Raw genomic sequence first — 14,235 nt, forward strand, 5'->3', positions numbered from 1 at the left:
TTTACATTACCTCTGATAAATCTCCATTTCTTGCATGAATCTTGGCCATGCTTTCAAGCCATGTCCTACGTAATTCGGGTGTGCTGGCATATGAATTTGCTAGGCTGTACTGCAGATCCACAAGCATCTCGGGGTCTTTCTCATGCTCCTTCATCTGAGCTGTGGCCATCAAAACCGTTCTGATGCGCTTGGTCAGATCCTTCACCTCTGCTGGGAAATTAATGTTCTTTGGGAAAGATAAGCAACACATCACTAAAACCATCCCAAGAGCCACATGCAGCGCCTCTGAATGAGCTAAAGTCCTGCTTATGGAAGACCTCCCTCTTCCCTAATGCAGCAGGCTTCAAAGCAGAGTCACAGTTCCACAGTATGCACACATTGTACACAAATCCTTGACTTTTTTTACTGATGTGTCATAGCACCTACTAGATATCCTAGTCAGTCAGCTGTACCACTGTCTGTATGCAGCAATTCCGCTGAAGTCAGCAAACTGAAACATTTGTTTCTTGCTTGCTTACTGGATCCAGAACTGGATTCTCGTACACTTTCAGCTGACAAACAGCACCAGGCACTATAGATAGTCCTGCTTAACTATGCTCACAGCACGTTTCACTGCAGTGAATAAAGCACAACAGTCTGGCTCCTGGCCTTCTCACACTGTGCAAGATTATAAGAATACTTGTATTATTCATATCACCTGTTCTTGACACATTTAACTCAGCTCTACAGTCTCTCATTTTTGGGCAATGAAATAAATATATACTTTCAGACTTTTCCCCCCTCATTTCCCTTTGGAAGTAAAAACATCCATAAAAATTAAATGACATTAAATGCTCCTTCCTCTACATCATATAGAGACGAGCGTGTTACAGAAGCAGCGTGACTGACTGCAATACTGGGAAATCAAAGCTGGACTTTGGAAACAAATATGATTGTAACTACATCTTATTTAATAAGACATCAAATTCCTTATGCTAATTATCTACCAATTTGCTTACGTGAACTTTATTATTAACCTCAGTGGAGATAATCTAAAGTCACCTCCAGAGAAGGAAAAACACCTCCGAAGTATAAAATTCAAAATGCATGTTGACAAATGTTTGGACAGGAGTTGTAAAAATTCAAAATTTAAATCCTTTTCCAATACCTTCAGTACAGATAACGAATATAATAAAAATGGTAACTAATCTAAGAGCTAAGTGTCTTTTTCAGGGTGTTAGCAAGCTGTTACAAAACCCAACTGTTGTGCACATTTTTGCTACACATTTACTGAACAGACTAAAGGGACAGTTTGTAGATTAAAAATTGTTTGCCAACTGTTATTGTGCTTCATTAGTTGGAATGCATGATATCTTCTCTGATATCAGGCAAATGAACAAAATAAGCAGTGAATAACAAATAATACAATTTTCAAATAAAAATATCTCTTCTAAAAATTATTTTCAATTATTAAGCTTCTGAGTCACAAACATTTTCATGAATTTCAGGCTGCCTGAAAAAGGCACCCTATGAATGCATAAAGCACTGCCTAATAAAAGCCAGCAATTTTATTCACTGAAACACTTGCTCCTCTGAAATTGTTGACCTTTTGCAAGAGGTAGTGATTGACAAAAAATGTTTCTTACTTTCATCTGCTTGTCTCCATTAGCAAAATTATTTATAATTGCAAGTGAATGTTGAAAACGAGATCCGCCAATCCCTGCATCCGCGATCAGCTGGCTCACTGCTTTGATGAGCTGTATCGGGGGGGGAGCAAACACAGGGTGCAATTAGCAAAGAAAATCAGAGTTTTGGAATAGTTTTTAATCTCTATTTTAGTATTACTTGATGTACCAGGCTAGCAGAGATGCACTTTCATACCTGAAGATAACATATACAAACGCAAGGACTGTGAGTAATCTTTCCAATGTTTGTAACTGCTCACATTTTGCAGTGTAAGTGCAATGTTACTGGACTTTTTCTGGTTTTTCATATTTATATTTTACTTCTGTTACTATACTATCAGAAAGAGAGAGAGAGAGAGAGAGATAACTATACTATGTTAAAAATATTTATATTTTATTTCTGTTACTATAGTATCAGATTCTGTTTAGTTCCTTCATCAGCTATGTTCTCACTGCTGTAAGCAATGCACGTGAATCAAGAATAGCCATTTATCTGGCCATTTATTGGCTATTCAGCTACATTCACAGCTGTTGTCTCTCCCTGGAACAGAGCCGAGCAGTCCAAGAACAGCAGAGAATCCAGCTCAATGTCTTCGGACTTGGCAGGAAAATCAAGCTGCCACAGAGAATTGTCTGTCTGAGGACTCCAAAAGAATTGCTTTGCTACAATGCATAAAAATAATAATGATAAAAACCAATGCACACCAGCTAAATGCTGATGATCTCACACTTCACTTACCTGTAGATGGGATCTGACTATTGATTTCTGCTTGTTAAATTCAAAGTTCTTTCTCATGAAAAAATAAAGAAGAGCAGATGCCTCTGTCTGAGTGGAACGTGACCTGTGGTTACAACACTTCAGGATTTCATAGCAGAGTGAACCGCAGAGATCTGCTTGTCCTTGGAAGAATGCTGATGGGAACTATTGGAAAAAACGTGAATATGTTTAGCAGTACTCTCGGGCCTTGGTACAGTTATTTGAGTCAGTACTTTTTTCTGTTAAGCTTTCAGTAAAAACAACTCTCCCATATTCATTCACACCAGGGTTTAGTGAAAAAATCAGCCACCAGCTAAACGTAATCCCATGTGCAAATTAAGACTAAGCAAAAACTGCACACAGGTTTTCACACAAACACCATATGCAACGCGACAATCAAAGTGGCCTCCAGGAAGTTCAGACAGCAGCTGGCACACAGCAAGCATAAAAGCAGAGCAGCCTATCTGCAAGGAATGCAGAATAGCTGACCAGGAAAAGCACGTGTGGGGTTCTGCACTAATATAAAAGCTGTTCAGAAAAAAGAAAATACTTTGAGTAGCGAATTCAGCAAACTTTCAATGGTCAAGGGTTGGAACACCAGGACACAACATAGAGCGAAGGATGGCTCTCCAAACCATACCTACTATTTAGCAGCAGGGTGAATGTAACAGAAGACAGACTGGGGAGAGGTGGAAGATATTGGCTACGGATCTCAAGTACCACCCGAGAGATCCTGCTGCAGGACCCATGACTGATCCCTATCTCCACAGAACTACAAAGAGAGAATTCAATCCCGAGAGCTACAGGATGAAAAACCAGGGCGATCCTGGATATTTATTCATCCTCCCCATTGCACAAAGTCTGTTCCTGACTGTCTGGTATGTCATTTAAAGCTCTCTGTGGATGGCTACTTTATATTTCCTCCACGTCTCAAGCTGCGTCACTGGCAGAAGCATGATTTCCTCCTCCTTTCCCTTGAGGTTACAACCAGAAGGAGGCCACGTGGTTCAAACTAATCTACACAGTTGTGTTTCACAGAAACATCTGGGAGATCAGGCCAACCTTGCTTACTCTCATTTCCCCATAGCAATTGCTATCTGTGTGCTACATTCTGGTTAGTTTTAAGAGGATCTCATCTAAGTCTATGACTTGGTAATTGTGCAGCCTTTGCAGTTGGCACAAATTGCCTAATTGCCCATGATCATTTACATACGTGCAATGCAAGCAAATGAACAGTTTGACACACAAGTGTGATTTTTTCCAAAAACTCTTCTATGTTGAAAACAAGATATCTGTAAAACTGTTAGTTTCAATGAACATTTGGTGAAGGGTACGGAATACTCTCCTGTCAGCTCCCCTGGGGACAGCTGTTATCATTCACCACTGGATTCTGCAACCCAGGTATCTGTCATGAAGACCATGGACCTCTGGGGTTTCACACTTTCTTTCACAGGTGGTGAAAGCATGAAAGCCAATGACATAGCCAGATACCACAGACCTGGACATTACTTATCTATTTACTTTACAAGTCTCACTTCCTTTGCAATTTTTTCATTTTCCAAAGCAGAACTAATTTTTCAGATATTGTGAATTTTTCACTTTTAATCAGCAATAAATCAGAAGATCTTTGTCAGGAATAAGCATTAATACAGTGAAGTTCAGAACTCTTTCAAAGTACCCAACTGCACTTGCTGTAACATATGAATAGGTCAGACTAATGGAATAAAACTACAGTTACCTTGCCCACAAACAGCCGTAGGGCAGCAAAGACGTGCTTGAGAGCTGCTGCTGACTGGTTGATTTGCAAAAAGAGCATATGTGTGTCAAAAACTTTCTTCATCAATACATTCTGGCAATCGGATTGCTGGAGCTGCCTCTGAAAAGTTCACGGACAAGAAAGGACGTTCTGGTTATCGAAGTGAATAAAATGGAAAAAGGATCTGCTGGACTTTACATTGGAGTGTTCCTAGGGAGATGATTTTATTCCATGTAAAGTCTCTGCAGATGAGACACTCCCAGCGTGCTGCGGACTCTTTTTACTTGCAGTTTTTCAAGGACAGAACTTTCCTATGCCTGTACTCCTACTTGCAGATGGCATACACTAGATTTAAGGGCTAGAGTGGCAGAAAGGAGACACTGAATTTAAAAGGAGCTGCCTGCTGTATTGTAGCTGTGAAACCTTCAGCAAGACATCTTGGCCAATATTCATAGAGCAATTTTTAAAGAGACAGACAGTCTACCTCCTGACTTGAAGAGAGATGATAAGCAGTTCTGAAATTTTTTGTGTAAATATCTGAAATCTAGTGGGATAAACATGATTCAGACAAGGTGACGTATTATTAAGTGCACAACGCTTTCATGCAGAGCAGGGCTGTACATAGCCCTGGGTACGTAGGATGCTCTTCTTCCACATCCTTCTATTCAGTTTGGGTACTATGAGTCAATTCCTTCATACAATACCTTCATTGAGGACTGGCATAACTTATTTCCCTATCCTGCTGTCTCAGGCATTTCAAGTTTTCTGTGTGCCTGCTCCCTCAGGCCCTCTTTCCCACATAGCACCAGTTCAAGCAGAAAATGAAACAGCAAAACATACCTGGTGATTCAGAGTGTAAAGACACAACAGGTCAAGGATTGTGAGGGAAACTTCTGTAGCAATGTTTGCCTCTGTGTCTACGTACTGCACAATGTCTGTTTCATTGGAGCTGCCTGCAACATACAAAAATCAAGATGACAAACAATCTTCTGGCTGTAGTTAAAGATGATGTAATTCTACAATCTGGTCATTAAGTCTCAACACAGTAGAGATGGGGTCCCAAATGTATATTTAACCCAAGGGGTATTTTGAAGGAAACTGCTCCCAGGAGATGAAAGGGGAAGGAATTTGAGTCAACTGTTACCAGCTGCACCAGTGATGCGAGTATATTGTTTCATTGTTTCTGTTCGTCCTCAAAGGAGGAGAGAAATCTAATTGGAAAGTGGGATAGATGACTTTGATCTCATCATTTAAAGCACCTTCTGTCATGAAAAGGTCACTTTTATTGCTAGATCTAATAAATGTAATACTTTAGCCAGTGTACATCTGCTTGTACAGCAAGGTACATAACCATAGATGCAAGATGCTGGGAAGGGGAATACCTTGTCATTAAGGATATATAAATGTCAGGTTGTTACACTTAATTTTGTTTCTAAACCAACTTTGACCAAATTCAAGCTCAGATTTGTTAGCCTCCTGAAAAACCAGGCAGAGTCAGAAAGCTCTATTTGTATTTAGGCTCTTCTCTTTAGGCAGTCTTTTGCTGGCTCTTACGAAAACAGATTTAATTGTACAGAGTCTGATCCAAAACCCATAGAATTCCAGAGGGAAGTAAATAATTTTTTGTACTTACTTGCAGTGCTACTGTCTATCATCTGCAAGAGTTTGGGGTTAGAAAGTGCATTTTTGCCACGGATTATTGGTAATGTTTGAGATCTGTGATGCTTGTGGCCCTCGTGACTGGAAGTAGAATGCATCCTGAAATTGAAAGGTACTATTAAAAAACAGAAATAAAGAATAAACTATCATGTCTATACAGACTTTTTCCATGTCAGTTAGAGCTTTGTGCAGTACTTCTCAAAGGCTAAATAAACTGATGCAAAATTTTTCAGAGAAACAAAGACAAAGAAGAAAGTCAGTGAGGTGGAAAAACCAAACAGATGTGCTGTGATTTCTTGAATCACAGGAGACAAAACACTAATTGAGCACCGAAAAAAAGCATTGGCTTAAATAGCTGGCTGATGTTTAGAAAACTGCCTTTGGGTGAAGAGAAACTGAGATGAGTTCTGTTAACTCAGAATACAAGAAAAATTGATGCTGCTCATGAAAGCGCTAATATAGGTTCTGAGGGGAAACAAATGATGACAAACTGACAATGACAGTAAAAATATGCGCACGTGTATGTGTGTGTTCTTTAACCCTCTTTGATGCTGACAAACACATCATAAATTTGTAACAAGAAGCTTAAAACTAAAATACCAATACTTATCATAATTTTTGAAAAGATTTTGAATTTGTAATCACTGTAAAATTCAGTGAGATTTAACATCTCTCAAAATTCAGGTCACTTATTAAAATATACTTTTATTTAATTTCTTTAAAAATGTAGCTTCCTAAATTTGCATAACTTAAAAATACACTAGGGCAGAATGATTTCCTGCACCTAGCTAAACTCTCTTCTATGTTTGTTATTTTTTACAACAATAATTTAGAAATCTAACATTTCAGATTTTAAAAAAAGAATAAGTTCCCAACACAGGTACGGAATTGATGGCCAGACTTTTGCCAATCAATGAGATAAAGTCTTCCATTAATGGTCACAGTGGAAGAAGTTGGGTGGACATCTTGGCAAACTAATGGATTTGGAACACGTGGAAACTTGATCTCAAGGGTTGGGTTTTTTTTGGGGATTTTTTGGGGGGGGAGGTGGGGGTGGTGTGTGCGTGTGCGTAAAGTCTGGTTTCATACGAACATTTCAGCAAAGTGAAATACATAAACATAGTGCACATTAGAGCTGATCACCAACAATACTTCAACTCTCACATCATCATCAAAAAACACTCTGTACTACAACAGGCAAAACAAACAGCCATTTGGACAACAAATGTTGATACATGTGGGGGTTAAGTGTGAAGACCTTGGAGACAGTAGAAAGGTGACTTTATTCCCTGGATTGACATCATGTTGGTTTATCTGCAAATGTGCAACAGGACAACAATCTCCTAAAGGCTGTTTGCCAATTCCAGCTGGGGTACTGAAATTAGTGCTTCTTCTTGAAAACTGCATAGCAGAGGAACCAAGAAAGTAATATGGCAGAGAAAGCATGTTTTTTCCCCTTTGTTCCATCCCAAGATACATGCTTATAATGTGAGCATATTCTAGCTATATGTAAACGAGAAAAGCCAATGATCCAAGCTTATGAGGAAGAGGGACTTTCTCTTCATTTTCTTACATACAAGCACAAGCTGCACAGAGTCAAAAGTTTGCTTTCTCCCTAGAGATTTACATTATTAAGATCAGAAAGATCCCACTTTCCTCTAAAAGGATCAAAGAAATTATTCAAGATGTGCTGCACCTGCAGCTTATTACCATACAGTGCATAAAAATGACTAAATCTTGCAATTTTTAGACTAGGAAGATGGAGGAAAAAAAGACTAGGAAAGAAATATTCTTTAACTAGTAATGTGGATGTAACAGTATAGGACTACGCTATGCTTAGCAGCCTGGAAGTAAAAAGATGGGTGTCAAGCAAATCTACTTTTAAGTCCCCTAATACTGTAAGTGCATCCATAGATATTTACCCCCAGAGCAGTAAGATTCCATGAAAACATTAGGTTTCAGACCTATGAATTCTTTCAGGTTCAGGAAAACTGTGGATTATCTTTCGGACAGGGATCTGAGCCGAAAACAGCTACTGTTTCTGCAATACTTAACAATATTGACAGTAACTAAGGATTCTTCTGAACATAACGTTTTAAACGACAGCTTACAGGTCAAGTTGAAGTTAAAGGGACTCAATTCTTTCATGGTTTACAGCTTTGAGGGCTCTGAAATGTGTTACATGTTGTGTAAACCTCTTTTCAGTCAACATTGTGACTGTCTACAATGGCTGGAGGATGACAGCAAAGACTGTGGTTTTCTAGGAATTAATAATACAACATGTCATTACCATTGTGAAAGCAGACCCGATGCCTGGCCAGAAGAGTTTGAACCTTTAAGGGTTCCATTATTCTGGGTGGCCTGAACAAACTTAAAAGCAGCAGCAATTTTCCTGTTAAGAGAAAATAATTATTAATCTGTTCTGGAATGTGACATTGATTTTACCATGCCTCTGAAGAATAAATACGGGCCTGACAAAACCTGCCGTAGAGCATGAACTGGTTATCTGGTGACCTTTTCGTTTTTCCACAGTATGACATATACACAAGTTCACAGCGGTAACATTAAATTAAAAATGAAAGATCAGCTGAGACAAAGTGTGCATTTCACATTTCACAGCTGGAACATGATCTCATGCTTTTTCAGAGAGCAGGTAGGGACAGAAGATTTTTTTTTTTTAATTGCTAAGGAACATTCATCTATGCCCATCAGAACTATTCTTTCAATTATATGGATGGAAAATACAGCATTCAAGTTCCTTTGTTTGGCATATGCACAGAAATATAGTTGAGAATGGTCATTATTTTGGGTTATAAATGCAATAGTAATTATCATAGCATCACATGCAACTCATCTTTTACATCAGGTAAGTACTCAGGTGTTCAGAACTTCACAATAACATTGCATAAAAGAAAAAATGAAGTGTATATTGGCTCCAGTATGTCAGTGTGATGCTTTCAGGACAAAACTGGTAGATACACTGTTAAGCTTATTTAAGTCTAATGTAATGCAGTAATGTTTAAATATTGTAACATGCAGTCTATAACTAGAGAATTACCTTACAATATTGCGTTTTCCTAGGTACCTGAAATTTTGCAGACAAACCCTGAAAGATAAAACAACACAGTTTATGCATATTAATGGCTTCCTAATTATGAAAAAATGTTGAATCTTAGTGCCTCAAAGACACCTGTCGCATATGCACCTCCTAGTAAGCGAACAGAATAGAATGCAGCAGTTCCTAGCTCAGGGATGCACAACATCTGGCACCACTTTCCACATCACTGTTCCTCTTCTCCAAGGTTGAAGATTCCTGCTTGGTGAGGCAGCAAAGTCAAATGCAAAGACTTGGCTGCAAAAGTATTGCTTCTTCACCAGTCAAAGTTAACTTGCATTTCACTTAAGAGACAGTGAGGAAATTCTGAAAACAGTTACCTACACAGATTGAACAGACATGCATAGATTGGCTTGAGCAAACCACCCTGGAGATGTGAAAAGTAGGTAAACTTACATTACATGGCTCTTGTTATGGTTTGGAAGTTTTGCGGAGCTAAATACTTTTGTTTTCTCGAGGGAATAAAGGAATCTCAACCTCAAATGGGGAAACTACTATGAAAATCTCTTTTAGGACACCCAAAGGATTATGTCCCCTGCTCATGAAAGTGACCAACACGTTGGAGGATACAGATTTTATCAGTAATATCTCATTACAACTTCAGAAGATTACGGCAAAATAATCTAAGATACAAGAGCTATCTCAACTTATTTCACTAGGTGGACAAACCCAAAGAGGAATTATTTGCAGCAGTCACTTTAAAACATCATCATTTAACATAACATCAACCAATCACAAATGAACTTACTCTAAAATGCTGAAAAAGTCTGTTATTTCTGAGAATGGCGCTCGCAACCAGTAGGAAATCAGTGCGTCTAAAGGGAAATATTAAAACATATTATTTATCTGTTATAGGGAATTAAACTTGACCTAAAGCCTGTAAAATACACTGATAATTATTCTAATTTAATGTTTGCTTGGATTCAGCATTCACAGTATTTTACAGCAATGTAAATTAGGTATTGAGTGCATGCTTTCTTACCTTCCGAAATGGTTTTCATGATGTGAAGAAAACACATAAGAAGGCTTCTAGTTTCAGCTTGATCCAACTTGTCAAAACGAAGAGTTGATCCAATCAAAGACAAAGGTCTCATGATCTGTTGAATTGACAGCAAAGGGCCTTGTTAAGTATAGTGACAGGTTTCCACCTCTAGTAACCGTTTGCAACATTTGCACATGTACCTTTTCACACGTGTCAGTTCTCTCACTGGTTTTTTCATTGGTACTTGGGTTAGATTCAAGACTTGCTAAGGAAGCTCTGGAATCAGCATGGTTTGCTGCAGAGATAGCTATTGATGAAAAGGCTGTAAATGAAAGTCATAGCAAACATGCTAAACTAAAACATTTATGGATACAAAAACTAACAAGAAAAATGGAAAACTTAAAATGTGTCACATGCTGGATTGACACCAGTGCTTTGAACTTCCAATAGCAAAGATGGGTACGTTTAGTTGAAAACATGCAACAAGTTGAAGTAAAATGATTCAGTTTGCCGTTATTCATGGCATTAAAATGGCCTGTTGCATTCTGTAAGGCCTGACCTAAAGCCACAAAAATCAGTGGAAAGATGGCCATGCACTTCCCTGAATTTTGAAATGGGGTTTGAAGGAAGTGAACAAGGTAAGCTGTGTTTCTACCTTTCCATTAAGCCTGGAAAATAAGAATACTTGCCTCCAAGAGACTTCAGGAGTTTTCAAGAGAAACTTTGGAGCTGTTCTTAAGTCAGGCAGAGACTACAAGAATGAACTCAGGCACAGGGATTTGTGGGAGCCTGAATACTGGCATCGTTCCAAAGCAGGAGAGTAAGTGAAGCAGTGGAAGAAGAGCGGCTTCACAAGAGAAACAAAAATCAATCCAAAAACACCCAAAGGGAAGAGAAACATTGCATACCATGTTTCCCTGAGTATCATATACAATGGGTTAATGATATCCTCCATGAATATTAAGCAGAAAGCACGATGGATTGAGATACACAGAAATCTATCTCTGTGTGTGTTCAATCTGTCATTTATACCTGCTATAGAGTTCAGAACATCTTTGGAAAAGGACGTGTCCACAGAGTTTGCATGTTTCATTGCTGTCTGGCTCTGAAACCCTCCAGCTGTGCTCAAGTCATCCCTAGATCCCTGAAAAGCAACAGAACAAACTCCTGTAAATGATATCACTTACAACTTCCATCACGACAGCACACCTGATAGGCCTTTCTTAGACACTGAGCTTGAAAACCTACTTTCAGTTGTTTAGACGTGACAGCCTTAAAAGATCAAGGCTTGCCGTAATATGTCGAATAGTGACCTGCACTATGAAACCCTCTCATAACTGAAGTTGTGAAGGGCAGATCAAGTCTAACCGCTTGCTTCTTAAACATAGCACAGCGCTGGGAAAGGAGCATGAAGAGCATGAACTGCCGTTAGCAATGCTCAGATGGAAGAGGCTCATTTGCTGGGAGGACTGAAAGACACAACACCCCTGCAGAAATCCGTTTATAGTTTTTAAAGCAGGGTTCCAATTATAAACATATCTAATCTTTTAAGAAATAAACAAACATGCTCCTTCGCATGTGCAGTACAGACATTTTCTGTATAGGTAAAGCTGTTTTATGATGTTTCAGTAACCTTTCCCTCCTTCAGCTACTTATATGCATTCCCTCTGCCTCCTGGTATAGTTCATGGTCCCTCTGTTGCACCAGTGAAACTGCTTGTGGGTTCACCATGTAGTCCTGCAAAGAATCTGTGGGCAGTGGGAGTTTTTCTTGACTACAATGTCTCCCAGTCACCTGCCAAGGGACCTGCCTGAAGACAGAGTCCTCAAGCCCCAGCCTGCAGCACCAGGCAGACATACTGGATGGACTGGCTGGGGCTGCAAACCTCTAACTGAGTTTCCAGCCCCGGGACAGCCAGTGTCCTGGGTCTGTTCCAGACCTGCAGTCTGTACCCTGCCAGTACAGACTCCCAAGGCCCTGCAGGTGCTCTGCAAATCAAGACCTTCCAAATCAAACATTATGGGTGCAAACAAATCAGCATTCTCAGAACTGCATTTCGTTAGCTAATTTGTGACCAGCATAAACTTGATGTCTTCCCATCAGACTGACTGGGTCAGATCTGTTTGATCATTTCAGTGTTCTGAAAAATCACATGAATTACCTGATTGGAAGTATTGATATTGAAAAGGAACATATCCTTCATGTAAATCCTTGGCATATTGTCCAAAAGCATTCCATAGAGTGGCATGTACAGGTTTGCTATTTGTGCCTGTTTTGCCTAAAAAATAAAAGACACAACATAATCCTGAAGAAACTAATTAACATATATGAAACTACTTAGCCTCTAGTATATGTTTAGCTACTGTATGAACAAGGATATGAAAAAGAATAACACAAGCAGTTTCTTTACCGGCTCTGCGTATCGATCATCAAATGAATGCTTTGCCATTAAGTTTTTAAGCACAGCCAAAGCTAAGTGCCTAATATCCTGGTCTTCTTGCAAGGCAAAACCAACCTCCCGCAGCAGGACTCCAATTAGAAAATGTTTACGGCAAAATTCATTGGTCAATGTGTACTCTGGAATATCTTGAAATAAAATGGACAAGAATGCTTAAATTAATATATAGGTTACATAACCCCTCCCTCTCCCATTTTCCAAATTTTCATTAACTTTTATTGATTTAGTCCAGTGTTAAACTTCGATTTCCTCATCTGACTGCCCCATTCTGCTCCCTCACTTGCTAGAATGAATTAATCTAATATTATTTCACGAAATCATGCAGTTTTTACCATTTAGTAGTAAAAGACAATTCATATACACATTCCGATATGAGAATCTCAAATGTTTTGCACATAATAAGACTATTCACTTCTTTGAGGCACAGAGTCCAAATTGTTGTTCCCATATTCTAGCTAGAAGAGCTCTAAACCACAAAGATCCAGACTAATTCCACTTCTGAAAATGGCAAATAATTTTGGCCTATTTGCTACAGTACAGTGGCAGCAGTCAAAGTAAATCTTAAACCTCTTGATGCACAATTCTGCTTACATCTTATGCAGTCACTTTGTTCATACCTGATGTCCGATATTCCTGTGTAGATTCTGAGGGCGTCACAGGGTCTTCATTTTTCATAAATATAAAACAAAACCAGACAAAAATAATGCATTTGTTTATTTAAGTGTAAAAAAATATATTTGCTTTGTATCTTTCCTTTTTTTTTTTTTAATTTGACTCAAATTTGAATGAAATGGCTTCTACTGTTAAACAAAGCTACGAGTGTCAGAACCGAACTCGCTTTTTGGTGCTGAAAACTGAAGTAAAAAGGGGAAAAGGGTCCACACTTTGAGAGATGCTGCATAGAGAGATGATTCTGCCTTTCACTGGAAGATACCTTCCACTCAGCAACTTAAAGAAACACATTCCCAGCAGACTCCTCAGAGTCCACAGAAAACTGTCAAAACTAGGAACTGTGCCCCAGGCTGAAATCTCAGCACCTTTGAAACTGAGAGGAGCAGCACCCAGTACTGGGCACTGGCCACAAAGTCAGATTTGAAATAACAGATTTCAATGCATGAGATGGAATGCATGGTGGCTGCTGGCTTTGGGGCATGGGCAGGGTGGATTCAGTCCTGTGGTAGAGCATAGGTAAAACCTGTTCATGCTTCTCTGCAAAACATGGACTACACACAGGATCCCCTGCCTTGAGAAGCAGCTCAGGAGGTATTACTAACAGACTCTGAAATGGGCCTCTCTTGCTTCACTGCTTCAGGTAAAACACTGCAGTATGTGGTGATCACGTAAAGCTCAACCTTGCGGCCAAGAAAGTAAATGCACTTGGGAAAAAAGGGCTATTGCATCGGATCTGCCTGCCAGTCCTAGAAATACTCCAGAGACAAAAGTACCAACAGCCTCTTATCTGAGAAATGGATGTTTCCAAAGTCCTGCTGCATGTCCAGTTCAGATCTTCCCCACAAAGCAGGGGCTGTCACATGGACAAGTCATACTCCCAACAGCAGCAGGAAAGCCTGTACCCAAATAGTAGAGTTTCATAATGCCCTTATCACCACCTTAGCTTCTTCCCCTTCTTGCTGTATTTGTTCAACCCCTCCCCTAGCTCACCACCTCCCAAGGCTACTGCAGCTTTAGTAATGAGTCCTCACAAATAGTCCAGATCATTCACCTCAAAACTTCAGTGAAAGAGTCAGCTCCCACCACCTAGCTGGGCTATCAGGGGTTGCATTTATTTACAGGCATGCTGAAATTATGTTATTTTTACCACACTGCTTAAGTATCACACCTGA

The 14,235-nt window shown here is 39.4% G+C and overlaps 1 protein-coding gene across 3 annotated transcripts in view; it reads right to left on the minus strand.

The window, feature by feature from the left end:
• DOCK10 (dedicator of cytokinesis 10) overlaps positions 1–14,235 on the minus strand; it is a 134,730-nt gene that overhangs the window by 19,373 nt on the left and 101,122 nt on the right. For all 3 annotated transcript variants that reach the window (XM_086618452.1, XM_086618455.1, XM_086618454.1), the window contains 15 exons: positions 13,009–13,053; positions 12,344–12,519; positions 12,095–12,211; positions 10,966–11,077; positions 10,134–10,255; positions 9,934–10,048; positions 9,700–9,766; positions 8,895–8,942; positions 8,127–8,228; positions 5,811–5,935; positions 5,018–5,130; positions 4,160–4,297; positions 2,404–2,586; positions 1,626–1,736; positions 11–226 (listed from right to left, as the gene is read on the minus strand). In XM_086618452.1, coding sequence (XP_086474578.1) covers positions 11–226; positions 1,626–1,736; positions 2,404–2,586; positions 4,160–4,297; positions 5,018–5,130; positions 5,811–5,935; positions 8,127–8,228; positions 8,895–8,942; positions 9,700–9,766; positions 9,934–10,048; positions 10,134–10,255; positions 10,966–11,077; positions 12,095–12,211; positions 12,344–12,519; positions 13,009–13,053 — 1,790 coding nt within the window. The remainder of the gene's footprint in view (positions 1–10; positions 227–1,625; positions 1,737–2,403; positions 2,587–4,159; positions 4,298–5,017; positions 5,131–5,810; positions 5,936–8,126; positions 8,229–8,894; positions 8,943–9,699; positions 9,767–9,933; positions 10,049–10,133; positions 10,256–10,965; positions 11,078–12,094; positions 12,212–12,343; positions 12,520–13,008; positions 13,054–14,235) is intronic.

This window comes from Tauraco erythrolophus, chromosome 11 (genome assembly GCF_009769465.1).
Source record: "Tauraco erythrolophus isolate bTauEry1 chromosome 11, bTauEry1.pri, whole genome shotgun sequence".
NCBI classification, from domain to species: domain Eukaryota; kingdom Metazoa; phylum Chordata; class Aves; order Musophagiformes; family Musophagidae; genus Tauraco; species Tauraco erythrolophus.